We start from the raw sequence: 16,721 nt of genomic DNA on the forward strand, positions 1-16,721 counted from the left end.
AAAAAATTATGTGTGTGTTTTTTGTGAATTATGGCTTGCTTTAACGGTGAATAAAAAACATTGTGAGGAAACCTGCATACCTGAGAAATGGATTTTTGCTTTTACTTGTAATGGGAGTAGCTGATAGTGTCAACGTCACACGTCTTTTCAATACATACAATGTACTTCATGGCATTAAATTGTACTTTTCAATCGAGATGTATTATCTTGCTTCTATGTAAAGTATATTATATTTATTTGTCTAGTAATTAGATTTTTTTTTTCTATAACGTGAAAGTGGTTCATTTTATTGATTATGGGCTTTCCTTCTGCTTTCCGAGCGACATGTTTGCGTTAAAAAACTTAAACGCGATCGAAAACGTAAATACAGTGTTTACTGTTTTATGGTTGGTCTGTGGCCGATACGGTGGTATATTAATACGAGCTGTGGTTATTTGGCGTTTGTTTATACCAACGTTATGGTGGTGTGGGATTCTTGCATTTTATGGTACTGTTATGGGATGTTAGTGATTCTAATGTGTTTACGATGTTATTCACTGTTTGGCATTTAGCTCGTTATTTTGTATTTTTATTATCAACACAGTAATAGAATTACGATGAATATTGAAGTTTGAAATGTGATTCGCGTGTTTTTTCGTGACCCTATTATCTGCGATTGGTGCGGGAACGAATTAAACGTATCTCATAAACAATGAATTAACAGAATAGATATTAAGAACCCGTCACAGATGGTCAGTTTCGTGGTCAGCATATTAAGTACATTCAGAGACTGTAATTTGTGCTTTACGTGGTGATAGGTGTGCCCTCTATCACAGTATAGGACGGAATACACAAGGTGTGGAAAGTGCGGGCAACAGTTGGGTTGTCTACCCCTTGGGGAATAACAGACGTGAGTGTGTGTATGCGTCACTATAGGCCATTCATAAAAAAAATATCGCTATCATTCTATTTCTTTGGTTGCCGTCATATAGATTAAATGAAAAAAACAATACACATGTTAAAGGAATCCTAGACCTCATTTATAAATTCAATAATGTTTTGTTTGCAAGATTTTTGGAGAATAAAAGAAAGTAATAATTTTGTAACGCACATAAAACTGGAATGTTTTTGTTCCAATTTCTTGTGCTAAATATGTAAACATAAATATTTAGAGTGAGAAGGTAAAATAAAATGCATGTTACGTGATGATTTAGGATTTGATGCAATCTGAAATTTGTATTTATATTTGTTATCTCAGATTCATTGAAAAAGGGATTATTACAACATTACTTTAGTAGTAAGTTGTTTAATAAGTCCTTTCTTGAAGTCCCTAAGTTGAATATAGTAAGCGAAAATTGTCTTTCTGTACAAGTAATTCGCATGTCGATTGCGAGCAACTATGAACATTAATAAAACAAAACATTTATAACAATATTTGTTTTATTAAAATATTGTACATCCGTAGAAACGTATTTCTTCCACATTTATGTAATCCATAGGATAATATGCTTAGAATCTTCGTTGCCCCGTAAGCGTCTTCGTAGAACTTCGTATCACCCGCAATGCGCTGAGTAAAGCAGTGGATTCAATCCCTGCACAAAAACAAATGAACCGCATATAGTATGTTTTGGATTGTGGTATTAGAGTCAGCGAGTTCCCGAACTCAGTATAGCCTGATAATAATCGGATTAAGACATTCTACATTACTGATTGGTATATATTATATTTTTATGTGCTCCACATAGTTAAATGAGTATGATTATTGAGATTTGACTATATTATTGTGTACTAGTGGTCGTCCACTGGTCGAAATTGGACTGTCGAATTTTATATATTTGTAAAATATATTATACATAAATTCATTTTTCTGCATTCCGTAGGAATAGTTAGGAAGGATGTGTGGGGGAAGGACAAGGAACTATCTTAGGATGGGAGGAGGGGAGAAGACCAGGAACTGTTTGCGAGCCCTTATAGGCCTCAGTGTGAATTACAACCATGAGGTTTTTAGACTTAACTGTGCGCCCAGGACCGCGGCAAACGTCCAGCCGTGCATGGGCGTGCATTCGGTGTGGCACACACGCACAAGGAATTGCCTCGGGGCGGTCGCGCAATGTGTTTCAAATGGGGTACAAAGTTTTTTCTTTACGTTCTAACCTATATATTACATAATTTTTCTATCTACTCTTACATGTCTCTTGGGATTAGTCGAAACCATGCTAAGCCGGCCCAAAGGCCGTTCGGAAACAAATTAATTACATTATCTAGTTATTTATCGGCCGCCGCCCACGCTTAGACAATAATTAGGAGCCTTTAATCAACTCCACGTTGTAATTAATTAGGCCCACCGTGGCGGTGGTTTTATTTCTCGTATTGATAATACGGACCACCTTGATAGTCAAAGAACAGTTCGGTAGGGTTTCTATTTAAATCATTAGCTTCTATTCGTAGTCGGAGTTACTGGGATATGAGGTTGTTTACAGGGTTCAGGTGTGGTAAAATTTTACTATTAAGGGATTTGCACAATAAGAACAGTAGTATTAAAGACTGCTACGTTTAGATAAATATAAATTATAAATTTTGAAAACTTTATACTTTGTATTAAAATTTTCATGAGTTAATTATTTATTGTAAATTGGCCGGTGCTTTATTTACTTAAAAATTTTAAAGTATTTTCTTGGAATAAAACTGAAAAATAAATAGGTAGATACTTTTCATTGCTCGTATATGAACGGTTAATTCGCACAGAACAGCGTTCTCTTACATTTGTGTCTGTACATTTTATTGTTATTTTTGTTTCTGCTTTAATTACACAATGAAGACACTCATTGACAATTTAATTACTTCCCTACAAATTGCTAAAGACCCCATAATGTTATGAGATCTTCATTGTTACTTTATTTAAACATCACTTTATCGGTAGAATTTATCTGTATGTAAAGGGCTATTGTAGAGGTTATGATGTGTGTGTTAGCGATGGATCGTAAGAAGTTAGCGGCGCGGGCGCATCGGCGTGCGTTAATAATCGCTCAATTGGGGGCACTCGACCGATGCGCGTGCGCAGCGTACGCACCACGCGCGGGCGTTTTGTATTTTGATCATAGATAATCGTGTATTTTAAATGGCAACAGAACGCAATAACTTTAAAGAAAGACAGCTAATATAGCAAGGAGTTTCTAATATTTATGGTGTTGTTTAAAATACGGTGCCGAGACGTGGACTCTCACAGTACGGCTGGTCCACCAGCTGAAAGTCGCTCAGCGAGCTATGGAACGTGCTATGCTCGGAGTTTCTCTGAAGGATAAACTTCGTAACGAGGTCATTCGTCAGAGAACCAATGTCACCGACATAGCACACAGGATTAGCAAACTGAAGTGGCAGTGGGCAGGGCATATCTGTCGAATAACCGATAACCGATGGGGTAAACGAGTTCTTGAGTGGAGACCACGGCTCGGCAAACGTAGTGTAGGTCGCCCTCCAGCTAGGTGGAGTGAAGATCTGCGAAAGGTCGCTGGTAAGAACTGGATGCGACAGGCCGAAGACAGGGTAAAATGGCGCATATTGGAGGAGGCCTATGTCCAGCAGTGGACAAAGATATAGGCTGATGATGATGATGTTTAAAATGTTGTATTCTGTTATTTTTAGTATCAATCACAATCAACTACTTATGACTTAAAAAAATATTGTAACGATAAAATTTGAGAGTAACGGAAATTATTATTTTTTTTTTAATTCCCTTTAATTCCAGAAAAGTTTTATGCTTGTGGACCTCAGTGGACGGAGGACGAAGAACATAACTAATATTTGTAATGGTCACGATTCTGATTCTTTTTTGTAATGTTTTATATTATGTCCGCTCGCTAGTGCACCATGGTCTGGTTATCGGTATTGATGGGAGCGCGTGGTGCTCGCGAGGATTTTGATATGCCACCATCCATCATGCCGTTTGATGGACTCGTCGACATTAGCTATACAGGCCCGTTTCTATATTTCATCGAGATATGTAGTTAGATGTAGGAAACTGTAAATATGTTATCAAAATAAATAAATATTTACCAACTAGGTTTTACTCTCTCGTAGCACTTTCGCGTTTAAGTTTTTTTTCGGAACAAGAGCAGGATGTGTGCGTTTTTACGAATATGAATCGTGTTTTTTTTGGGTAAAATTAAAAACACTTTTGATATAATTAGCTTCAGACATAACTTACTATTAGCTATCTATCATTGAAAATCTTGTCAAAGTCGGACCAAATGTTACGAAGATAATCATAATCGGAACAAACATAAATACATATTTTTAAGCTATAATGTAAATTGTTCATCTGTATAGCATAAATAATAGTTATGAGAAGCTGTTATTTTTTAATTGTAAACGGTAATTTTCACATTATTAAAGTTTATTGAATAAAATAATTCCTAATCACAAAGTCGCACCCGAATCGAGATCTCTGTAAAACTGTGGAACGCCCACCTGTGTCGTGGCCTTGTGATGCTGTCCACACTGATTAAATTATACAAGGGCTAGATTAACTGTTGTCACGTGGTTCCACACTCCCACGTTCGTCTGATGAGCTGAAGATCATTTTTGATTGTAACAGCACGAATACTGGTCTACTATATTGGGATGATGTCAAGTCGAAAGAAAATTGAATGTCCTCGGAATGTGACATATAATTGGTAATTGTTGGTGTATACAAATTGTATCAAATTGTGAGATTTTAACATGTTTAAGATTTTTCATACCATTTCCTGCGACAATGAGGACTGTGCAAAGAAACTATAAAAATATTGAAGTCACTGTAATCAGTGGATAGTATTGAACTTCATATCTAACATCTCTGGGAGACGAGCTTAATGTAATGTCACGTAGAGCTTCATAATTCAAAGTTCATGTGTAGTGCTCACGATAATGTGCCGGTATTTTTATATCTATGTATTATAATGTGTTAATTATCGTATTAGAAATATATAATATGCTAAAAAAAATTAAATGTGCCAGATAGATCACTGTAAATAATGGAGCTTTTTAACCACTTGTCCGCTAGCTCATGTACTGAGCACGAGGCCGGTATATCTGTATTGATTAAATCGCATGCCGCCGCTTCCTCTGACTGGATGGCGCGCATCACTGATCTCATCACTTCCACGGCTCCGGTCACTACCACTTGCGAATCATCTTTCTTTTGTACTTGTTTGTAACTGATATTTGTGGTCCTTCGAGCTGGATATACTAATCTCTTATCATGGTAATATTTGGAGCATCAGCCTTCTATAACTAACCGTATGCAATATAAATTAAGGTAAACAAAGTCAGTATCACAGCTTGTATTTTGTTAAAGTTGTGGCTTACTGTATACATTCGTCTTAATATTATGCTTCAAATCGTAATGTTTATTTATCGAAGAGTCACGTTATTTGGTGAAAGTTCATCAGATCGTATTCATCGTGTGTTTATTTAACTCCCGAGGGACACAAAACGGTTGTGCGATGTCTCGGCCGGTGAATGATGAATGCGTTTTTGAGTTTATTTATGATGTTCCCGAAGGAGAGACACGTTTCACGCTAAGTGAAATATCGTTAGTTTGATTGTAACGGGAATCGGGCAACGCTGTGTAATCCTTAGTGCCGTGTTAATTGGTGTTATATATCTATAATCTACATCTATAGGTAAGGTGGTAGAGTAAGTAGTAGGTAGAGATTGTGAGGTTTGTAGTGGTTAGTCTTTGGGATAACCGAACCGATCCTAGGAATCTTTTTACTAATAATTGCTAATAAATAAAGAATGCTGCACTATTCTTTAAAAGATTTTGTTTTAATTATCTTTATTCTGTTATACACTGTGGCAGAGAAACAGACCTTCACATGTCCACCCGCATTTGATTATAATATGCTAATGAATATTACCAAAAACGCAATTAGAAACGTACACAATTAGTCATTGCTTAAGCTTAAATAATCTTGACTTTAGTTTTTAAGAAACATCTAGGTTTATATATTGTATTGGTAAATTTATTGGTTACAACACCGACTCTTTGTATTATTGTGGCGTTTATCAGGAGAAGGTAACATCTTTCGTTGATCTCATAACATACTGTATCTTCTCAGATGTGTCTCTCAGACTAAAAAACTAGTAACAATACAGATCGATTCGCCCATTCGGTAGCTCGCGGTGCACGGAGCACGGCCTCGTGGGCGGCGGCATTCGGCAGCGCTGACTCACGCGACAATGGGCGAATGGAATGGATCCTGTGATTGCCCGACACCCATATTATAACTATTACATTCATATACGTGATACGTAACATTTGGGTACTGACGTGAGACACGTGGCTATTGGGCTATAGCGGTCAAGATTTGTGGTTAAATTATAATATAATCTATGCATACAATAAAAGTTTTCAGAGTTAATATGTTTTAAAATAGTCGAAGTGGCTTTTTGCAATGTTGAAGTCTGTTTGAGTGGTAGAGTTGCTGCCGCTCGGCCACGACAGGGATCCGGCTTGCACCAAAATGAATGTAGGGTATGTTTTGCATTTGGTATCGACGTCTGATGCTAAGGGGTCAGACATCCGTAAATTTTTAGTTTATTGTGAAGTGTTCGTCAACCATAACTGAATACGACCACTCACTGTACTACCTTGCAGTCTTGCATGCGGCCGGTGCAACTTCTTAGCATGCTATATGTTTGGCAATAGTAGTACTATCTAATCGGCTATTTCTACAATCTTCAATGTGCTAGTATTTGTTCTTCCAGCTCGAAAGACAGAAATTGTAGATAATTACTAGGCGTTGCGAGTTAAATTACAATGTGTCCACAAAAGCAATGCAGTATCGGTTGTCGACTAGTGTTGTAATTGTTCGAAGAAGCATAGTGCTTAGCATCAGGCAAGTAACTCGCTTTATTCGTTCTTTCATTGTATCAAGGTCAGGCAGTAGTAAATACCGCGAATGAAAATACACTGTATTTTACGCACGTTTTTACATAGAGTGAACAATATGCATCGTTTCGCACTAGATACAGCAAGTTTAGCGTTAGGAGCATGTGCGCCAAGCTTTAAGCTCTCTTATTGATAATGACGACATTTCTAACCACCCGTACACTAAATATAGCCGCTATTGGTGCGTATAGTGCAACGGTGCGGGTCGACGGCCCTCGTTATCATTTCGGCACAGATTCCTTGACCCCCGCCCCGCTGCCCGCGCCAACCCCGCACCACCCCGCCAGCCGCTCTCGCCCTTCTCCCGTTGCACTATCTCGTAGCACTGAATAACTCTATGACGGCTGGATCTCACTTTCTTTATATTTGAAACGTGTCTATACTAAGTAGTGGTCGTGCAGTGATCGAAATTTAGGATTTAATCGTAGAATTTAATATATTTCTAACACATATTTTACATAATACAGTTTATTTTTCCGAACTCCTCTATATGAATTTTAAATATGTCAAATGTCACAGTCGTCCGTGCGTGCAATGGGCTTAATAGGGAGTACATTTTATTCTTCACGTACTAGTAATATTTATAAAGAAATATTTGATAGTTTGGATGTCGAAGGTAATCTTCAAAACTTCTGATCTGGTCCCGAAAATTTCTTTACATATAGGAAGTTGAGCTATCCCTAAATGTTACTTTTTGTTACGGGGATTTTAACGTGGGGCGCCGCAACGTTTTTAATAAAGTTCGACTTTGCTACGTGAATTGATGACTGACGTGTTCATTTTCATGTTGGTTGATCTCTCGTGTGGCAGTCTATCGGCTTCACCATGTTAAGTATATATTTTTGTCGCCGAACATTTTGCAATATTTTGATTTAAAGGACACCGTAGTTAGTATATAATTATTGGACATAGTACATTTAACGTGTGTGCATGACGTGCGCAGTGCTTTGTAATTCGAAGTAGAAGTCCTTCATCTCTCTAAAACTATAGGAAATAAATCACAATGTGACATCGCGTAACGACTTCCATCTCCACAACCATAATTTACAGACGTAGTAAATTCTTCACAATTTCGCGTTGCCTCATCCTAGAGCGGGCTAAGTACTTTTTAATAGTAACTCCAGCTTGGTCATCGTATACTGTGTGAAAAATAAGTTTTTACGTTATTTTATGTAACATCTTTGACAAGTTTATATTTATAAAGACTAGCTTTCATCTAGGTTCCGCCTGCGTGAAAATAATTTCTCGAATTCAAAATCCCGTTAATCTTAGATTTGGTAATCGTATGTATTATGTTCTGTTTGGTGGGCGTTTAAAACATGCGATATTTTTTTGTAGCTTTTTATTCTCATAGCTGATAAGCATTGGATGAAATCAATGTAAATACGAAAATAAACAAAACGTAATCAAATGTCAAATGTTATCTTGGATGCACCAGTTATTGATATGTATTATAAAACATGAGATTTGTGCCAAAATGTGCTCTCTCGATCGGCAACTTTAACGTCAAGGTCTTAAGATAACAATTATCGATGCATTTTTTAAGAAAACATCCTTAAAAAATAGATTAAGTGCGATCTTTTAGTATTTAAATTATTCTTTTGTATATAGCTTTTTCAATGTTATAGAGCTTTATTAAATAGTAGCTGCTTTTCCTGTTGATTCGTAAGAGACATGGAGTACTAAGCGTGTGTATAATTTTAAGAGAAATATTTAAGTAGAAAAATCTAAAGAGCAAAAGTCTTGAATCAGAATAAAGTAATGCATGATTGAAATAATCTTTTATCATACAAAATATATATTTTTTTAATTGCATTTTAATAGTATAAAAATAATAAAAAGGCTAATAGCTAGTTATCTTATTGTTGACGTTGTATCCAACAGGGTGATGGTGCCAAGATGATATCGTGGCGGATAGTGGCAGCATTGGCGCTGCTGGCGGTGGCCGGTTGCGAGCCGCGCTACCCGCAGAGCACGCTGCGCCCGCGCCACTGGCAGCGCGGTCCGAGGACGCTCGACGATCGCACTACCAAACAGTTTGTTGGGTGAGTTATCAGAACCATTATAACTATCATTATCAACATCTTAATAAGCAATTATAAATAAAGAAGTAAGTAAGAGCAGTACATCAACTTATTCGTGAAGTTGTAGAGGGTGTAATAGGCGTTGAAGCATTTTCACCATTTGCTAATAATAATCACATTGACTATGATGAAAGGAGCTTATACTTGTAGTAATGTAATCCACTTGCAGAATATTTTGTAGTCGAAACTCTTCCATAAAGCGTTACCAAGAACCTTTCGATAATGACAGGAACAACTAGTATGATCTACGATTTGTCCATGCAGTTGATGTATTTTATATTGCTACATTATAATCCTTGACTTCTATGGGGACATTTAATCATGGAAAAGTTAGTCAAGAACTAATATTATTTGTGTTATAACTTGTTGCTACATACTTATATTTTGAATATAACCATGTCATTAAAGGTTAAATCTACAATCACACACAAAGTGACTGTGTAATAACATTAAAGCTTTGACCACTTTGAATTCTCATGTTTGTCTGTTGCGCTCCATATTATAGGTAATGAGATATTTGCAATAAATTCTCTCGTATTTCCTAAACCATTTTTATGTATATAGATACCCACAGTTAAATTGGCTGTGTGTGTTCATGGGAAAGGGTGATCACCTACCATAAGGTGATCAGTTTGCTAGTTTTTCTATCCACAACTAAAACGTCCGATTTCGTATCTTGGTCGTATGTGACTGTGTTCATAAATGCATGCACTATTGTATTTTTGTTTCCAACATCGCCACTGGTCGGATCCTTGTTGTGTGGTCAAAACTTTACCCGAGTTGGATTAGCATTAAAAACGGCGTGCGACGCAGCGTCGCGCCGCTGCAAAGATAACCATCTATGTATTCCCGCTGCGTCGGGTTCCGACGACTGACGCGACGTGTTTACACGTCTTTCTTTTATAAGGATTGTTATAATATCTTTGTGCTTTGATTTACTTCCATTTTATTTTTATATATAACCACTAAATAAGTTTGAATTGGTACCATTAAGTAGCTCCTGACTTAACACTGTATGTTGTATCGGGTAATATTGCGCGGTTGTTAGCATTTAATTCAACCTAAGCTAAACTAGAGATCTACTTCAATTCCCACAGAAAATGATTACTTATGTGAAAAAAGATATGATATTAATTGACTAACCCTACATTGTAATTATAAAATAACACATCAATGATTCTTGGGCATACGCCGGGAAGCCAGGTTACATTTCGTAATTTTAAGACGACAGTAATCATGGATACAAGTAGGCGTTAAAATATTTTTTTTTTAGTATACAATATTTTGAAAAATATTGTATAATAAATAAAAATAGTTTGAACTAATCCTGACCAGAGCCACTGAACACAACCCAACCGTGCCATCACGAAACTCCACCCAACAAAGGACTTTTTTAAATTTCCACAACAATCAGCCCATAACGTAACACAATACGTGTGGGCGGTTCCGCGTTCCCGAATGTCACGCTCGCGGTCCAGGGAGCGAGGTTCAGTGGGACGGTGACGCTGCATGAGTCCAAGGTCGGTGCGTCACTCCAGGACTCCATTGAGCGTGCCTAATCGGCGAATTGATTCACACGGCTGTTGTCCAACCGGATATAATGCAATATGTACTGTTTCATTGGCCTAGTGCAGGTTTTGGTCTAACTCGTGGACTACAAAATTTCAGAAGATCCGATCAACCCTTACTGACATAATTTTTTGTATCCAATAGTGACTGACAATTATTGATATTCTGACGACTATTTTCGATAAAATTTGCTCGTTCATATCATCTGCACCAAGGACTACAAATTCCTTGGTGGTACGTGAGCTGTGAACTCCGCGAGCGAAAGCTTCGCTTATAAAGTTGCTTTATGTTGCATCTACTATATTATGGACATTGCCCGGTCATTTGAGAGGTTACTTCTTTCCGAAGACTTTCTTTTATACCTGTGTTATGAGTTTTGTCAGTAAGTCTATACTTATAATTAGGTTAGTTGGGCTACATCTATGGGATGTTATTTGGCTGGCTGTTCCCCATTTTCATATGTTTAGTAAAAAATTCGATTTTTTCAAATTCAGCATAAAGGTTATTTTCGTCAATTACGATAGCTTATCACTATCCGGAATGCAACGCCGATGACTTTCGTCAATGTTACCCGCTTTCGGCAACGTGACCCGTTGACCGTATCATAAGGTTACCTATCACGTGTGTTATATGTGTTTACCTTTCTGTATTTATACTCAAAATGACTAGACGACAAAGTCAGTGGATTAAGGTAGTTGCTTTTCCGAGCGGCACTTTTAGGAAGGTGGTAAAACGTGAAATCGTTTTTTTTAACATTTGAATTTTTGTCGCTAGAGCTTTCTGGCCTGTCCTGTCTCAATGTATGCGCGCGTGTCTTATTTTTAATTATTAAAATGGCCTTGTTTTTTGGTCTCGCCCGGAGCCTTGGGGGGCAAACATACGATCCGCCCTAAACGGCAAGAGCCCACGCTTCACCATTGGAGCATGCTGTTCAATGTTAGCATGCTTATCCATAATCAATCATAACATCTTATAGAAATTATGCTCAAGATTATAGGAGGGGTTGAAATTTCGATGCTTTAATTGCACGGAATACTGGGGCAGTTGAAATAAAAGCAAACAGACAATTAAAATATATATAATAGTTGGGGAATGAGTGATTGCAAAAGGTTTTTACTATTCCGTTACTTTTACATCCAAAATATTTAATATTTCTTTCAGATTAAACATCGAACCTCTAACTTTTCATCGCCAGAAACCTGAGGCTTAAGTAAATGTAACCCCAATGCAAAATGCATCGCGAATCTCATAGATACGTCGGTTGATATTAATTTGGGCTCAAGGTCCCCGCCGTATCGTAAGGACGCGCAGATACTCTCTGACCCGTTGGTCTAGTTTTGAATGTCGTTGATTTATTTCATTCCTATACATCTGTAGATCTTTAGCTGATAAACCAAACCTTGGGAGTTGCATTTGTAGGTATGGCAATTAATTTACTGATTTGATGATTGCGTCATATTTTATTTTGTGTTTATGGTTTTCGTGTGCGAGGGTCTGGATATCTACCACTACTTGTTCTTTCTGTTAGCATTGCTGTGTTCTCTTTTATAAGAGACTACAGTTAGTGTATCTACTGGGCATTATGAGACAATATGTAATGTGTCAACATGACAAGCGAAACGCAGGTTCTGTTGGTGTGGACTGTGGTTACTATTTATATGCAGTCGTATTGTTTCAATAGCTTAGCGACTTGTTCATTTACTTATTTAGTAGTGTTAAAATATTGGCATCCATTACAACTGAATCGCTAATAGTGGCATTGATGCTAAAGTCATTTTTCACGTCACCTTGAATTCAATGTTCAGATCTGTTAATAGTGCGACAATAGAATCTTTTAAATTATTTATCTTTCGCAAATCAATGTTTGCGTTTACTTCGATGATGCGGCCCGCGTCATGTTTCCCGATAACTTTATGTTTGTTGATATTTTTATCATCTTAATTCTTCAGGGCCGCGTAAGTTATTAGAATGATTTAAAAGAAATCCGATTACAATAGCGTTTTAAAGTAGTAACTTAAGTTGGATGAAAATATTAGAAATAAGATTAAGAGATTTAATATTTATTTTGTTTTCGCTACTAGAAACACAAAGCAAGGGTCCGGGCAACGTAGAACTTTAGGTACTAACGCTAAAATTATTTTCATCGACGTGACGTGAATGTGAACCAAGTAGCACATTTTGTAATGGCCAAGTTAAAGTTAAAAGATATTACATAGTACTGTGTAATATTCTAAATATATTATTTTGTTGCAGCCCCAACGTGTGCCGCAGCCGTAACAGTACGCATTGCTGTCCTGGCTGGACCTCCAGGCCAAACTCTTTACTCTGTCTTGTTCGTAAGTACTGATTCATGTGTGTTCACTTTTTGTTCCTTCTGCTTGAAAGTTTGTATATTAAAGCCTTATTGTATTTGATGGGATTAGTTATAATTGTCAAACTAAAGATTTAAATTTAATATTGTAATCAACTATCAGTGTAAGCCGATCGGCATTATCCATTTTCTGAATCTTATTTAATTAAACATCTGCATTGGATATAAAAATTTTTGAAAAGTCTGTAAAGAGATCTGTCTTGTATACCGAATTTTGTATCCGTTTAGGATCGACCCTATAAAGCTGTTATCAATTTATAAGAGAAAAGTCAAAACCTTTTTTTTGATTACAGCGATATGTCGCCCGGACTGCGGCTCGCCGGGCGCTTGCATAGCGCCCAACATGTGCCGCTGTCCCGGAGGAATGGAGGCGCCCTCCTGTGGAGTGGGAGGGATGTACCCTTACCCTGGTATGATTATTAGCATTCCTTTGTCACATACTACTATTAAAAGTTATTTTTTTACTAGAATATAGGATAATTCCGTTCATAGGTTTTAAGACAGAGTAACAGTAACGTTATGTAATGGTTTATGTTAGACGAATGTTTGTTGTAACAATGTATTGTTTGTATGCAGCGCGTACGCAGGGTGGCTGTAGACGGATCTGTATGAACGGCGGCACTTGCACCAACGGCACCTGCGCGTGCGCGCCCGGCTGGAGCGGCGAGTTCTGTACCGAACGTAAGCATATTTCAATATTATACAACTCATAATTAAAACACTACCAACATTCTCATTACCATCGTAAGTGCATACCAAAAATAGCAACATCTCGATCTTCATCATAATTGGTATCAATAATTAAGCATCATCATCAAAAGGTGATTTATCTTTTTATAGTAACCATAAGTTATAATTTGCAGCGATTTGTCGTGAGCCATGTCTGCACGGCGGGCGATGTATAGCACCCGACAGATGTGTGTGTTTCCACGGCCTGTCCGGCACGAGGTGTGAGATCGACAGACGAACTGGTGAGTGAAGGATCATTTAGATTATAGGGCTACTTGTTTCATATTGGCGTGTTAAGATATTGCGTGGGAAACATTGTAAACTGCTTGAATCAGGTCTAGTTAGAAATTGTTTTATTCATTCATAATGGATACTTCTGAGACTCTCTAGATTCATCCCCATTATTTTATGACCTAGCTTTACCTTAATTTAATCGTCATTTAGTGTTAACGACTACTTTCATTACGCTTGAAGAAGTTTGTTCCCTCATTCCACCGCACGTAGCTGTGGTATAAGTCAGGTGTTCAGGTAGTGATGGTGGCTTGTGGTGTAGGTCCGTGCTACACGGAGCAGCGCGGCGCGCTGTGCACGGGCGCGCTGGAGGGCGTGGTGTGCACCAAGCAGCTGTGCTGCGCCACCGTGGGGCTCGCCTGGGGACACCCCTGCGAACACTGCGGCGAGCTCGACTGCCCGCACGGACATCTGCGCAACCTCGCCACCAAGGAGTGCCAGGTCAGGACATTATCCACACAGAAACAATAGAAATACAAAATCACAAATTAATCTTATCGCAGATATACATAAATAGGTTTCTTTTTTATACAAGTACGGCTAAGTGCACCTGACGGCAAGTGAAGTGGGGTCCAATAGAATGTCGGATGATGGGACATGGTTACCCCTCGGCAGTCGAGACAATTATGCCAGCCTATTGGATCCGGATATACACAGGCTGATTTTGAAATGCGTCACATTTTAGTGGACCATTATTGCAGGTTTTAACACCTTGTGTATGAAGATCACTATCCGAGCGAATATAAAAAATATTCTACTACCAGCATATATCTGAGATCAGTTGTAAATGCGTCAAAAGCTTCAAATGATAGTAATTAAGGTTGAAGGAGAGCTTTATTACATTGTAAATTGATTGAACATTTCGTAACTGCTGCTGAGTTCATTAATGTAGTTATGTTTATAATGTCCATATGCATATGTGATGTGTGTGCAGGACATCGACGAGTGCGCGGCGGTGCCGGGGCTGTGCCAGGGCGGGCGCTGCGTGAACTCCGTGGGCTCGTTCGCGTGCGAGTGTCCGCCCGGCCAGCGCCGCCACCGCACCACCAACAACTGCGAGGACATCGACGAGTGCGAGGACCCCGACATCTGCCCAGTACGCGCGATACATTATTAATAGTACAATTACAGACCCACCTACAGAGGTGGCTTACCTTGGGAGAGGCTTATGTTCAGCAGTGAGTCTTAACGGGCTGAGGATGATGATGATTATTTAAATACTCTGAAGAAGTTCTTAAAAATCATTAACTAAATAAACTTGTATTTTTTATAGAACGGCAAATGTGTCAACACGGAGGGTGATTACTACTGTCTTTGTAATCCCCACTTCATCCCCACGCCGGATAAAAAGTACTGTATGGGTGAGTAACTAATCAAACATTGCATCTATTATATAATGTAAAATATATATATCGTGTTTTCTTATAAATATGAGCGGTCCAACAAAGGTCGCAATAACTTCAGAACTCATATTTGAAAACAGAAAAAAAGCTAAATCTGGTATGTTTAACGATAGCTAACTATTACTTACCAGTATGTTTAAATTTTTGTATTTTTTCAGAATGATCAAATATCACAATTTATATGGTTATTGTGTTTGTGTTTTTTCGCCAAGTTATTATACGATAATATGTCCGTTGGTGGCAGACGGTCGCGTGGGCAGCTGCTTCGCGTACCTGAGCGAGACGGGCGAGTGCGCCGAGCGGCTCCCCGTGCCGCTCTCCAACCGCGACTGCTGCTGCGGCCGCAACATGGGCCGCGCCTGGGGAGACCTCTGCGCGCCCTGCCCGCCGCGCGGCTCCAGTCAGTACACACAACTACACTTCAACCATGTAGCATCCATATCAAAATTATACATCATTCTTTCATTATTCATTTTAACGAGTATTGAGAGAATTGGTGAAGGCCCAACTACAATGTCCTAATCCTTGATTTTTAAAAATCAGATCTCATAATTTGACCGATATTAGACAGTTAATGGAGGCCTAACAGCAACTCTAATCCTAGTTTTTTCAAAATCTGATCTTATACTGTGACCGATATTCTTGAACTATATGACCACCTAATAAACAATAAGATACTCAAAACCGTGTAACAATGCGTTGGTTTGAGTAAAGAAGTCAGATTTTAAGGTTGTTTAGGGCTGTAGGTTTGCTTCATGTGGACTGTGTTGTGAATGTATTTGTGTGGTGCAGCGGAGTGGTCGCACCTGTGCGTGAGCGGGTCGGTGCCGCCGAGCTGGCGCCGCAACGTGACGGAGGGGGGCGGCGCGGGCGGCGGCGGCGGCGAGGGCGGGGAGGAGCCGCCGCGCGAGATCGCGCTCATCAACGAGTGCATGCTGCGCGCCGGCATCTGCGGGCTCGGGGACTGCGTCGACAAGGACGTCGGGTAACTACTTAGTCTGGCCATAAATACTGTTACACTTAATTATAAAAAAATATTACATTTGAATTTCGAATCTGTCATTTTTATACGATTGTTCATTGTGTTTTCTCATTTTGGCGCCAATACATTGTAAAATATTTTGCGATATTAAAATGGTGTGGGGTGATAAAGAGAACCGAATCGCTGTGATAGCATTACACAAAGTAGGTATGGAGCCAAATGCAATTTTTAAAACTCTCCATACACTTGGTATTAGTAAAATGTTTGTGTACCGGGCTATTAATAGGTACAATGAGACCTCCTCTGTTTGTGACAGAAAAGATCTGGCCGTCCACGTAGTGTTCGTACGAAAAAGGTGGTCAAAGCAGTAAGGGAAAGA

General features: G+C 38.6%; 1 protein-coding gene across 4 annotated transcripts in view; it reads left to right on the forward strand.

Moving 5' to 3' along the window:
- The window catches only part of LOC115451372 (fibrillin-2), a 46,568-nt gene that overhangs the window by 10,264 nt on the left and 19,583 nt on the right, over nucleotides 1-16,721 (forward strand). For 3 of the 4 annotated variants that reach the window (XM_030179661.2, XM_037436583.1, XM_037436584.1), the window contains exons 2-11: nucleotides 8,798-8,958; nucleotides 12,820-12,902; nucleotides 13,231-13,347; nucleotides 13,514-13,618; nucleotides 13,801-13,908; nucleotides 14,220-14,398; nucleotides 14,892-15,053; nucleotides 15,231-15,318; nucleotides 15,605-15,760; nucleotides 16,153-16,345. In XM_030179661.2, coding sequence (XP_030035521.2) covers nucleotides 8,798-8,958; nucleotides 12,820-12,902; nucleotides 13,231-13,347; nucleotides 13,514-13,618; nucleotides 13,801-13,908; nucleotides 14,220-14,398; nucleotides 14,892-15,053; nucleotides 15,231-15,318; nucleotides 15,605-15,760; nucleotides 16,153-16,345 — 1,352 coding nt within the window. The remainder of the gene's footprint in view (nucleotides 1-8,797; nucleotides 8,959-12,819; nucleotides 12,903-13,230; nucleotides 13,348-13,513; nucleotides 13,619-13,800; nucleotides 13,909-14,219; nucleotides 14,399-14,891; nucleotides 15,054-15,230; nucleotides 15,319-15,604; nucleotides 15,761-16,152; nucleotides 16,346-16,721) is intronic. The other variant, XM_037436585.1, reaches the window with a different exon arrangement.

This window comes from Manduca sexta, chromosome 8 (assembly GCF_014839805.1).
Source record: "Manduca sexta isolate Smith_Timp_Sample1 chromosome 8, JHU_Msex_v1.0, whole genome shotgun sequence".
NCBI lineage: Eukaryota > Metazoa > Arthropoda > Insecta > Lepidoptera > Sphingidae > Manduca > Manduca sexta.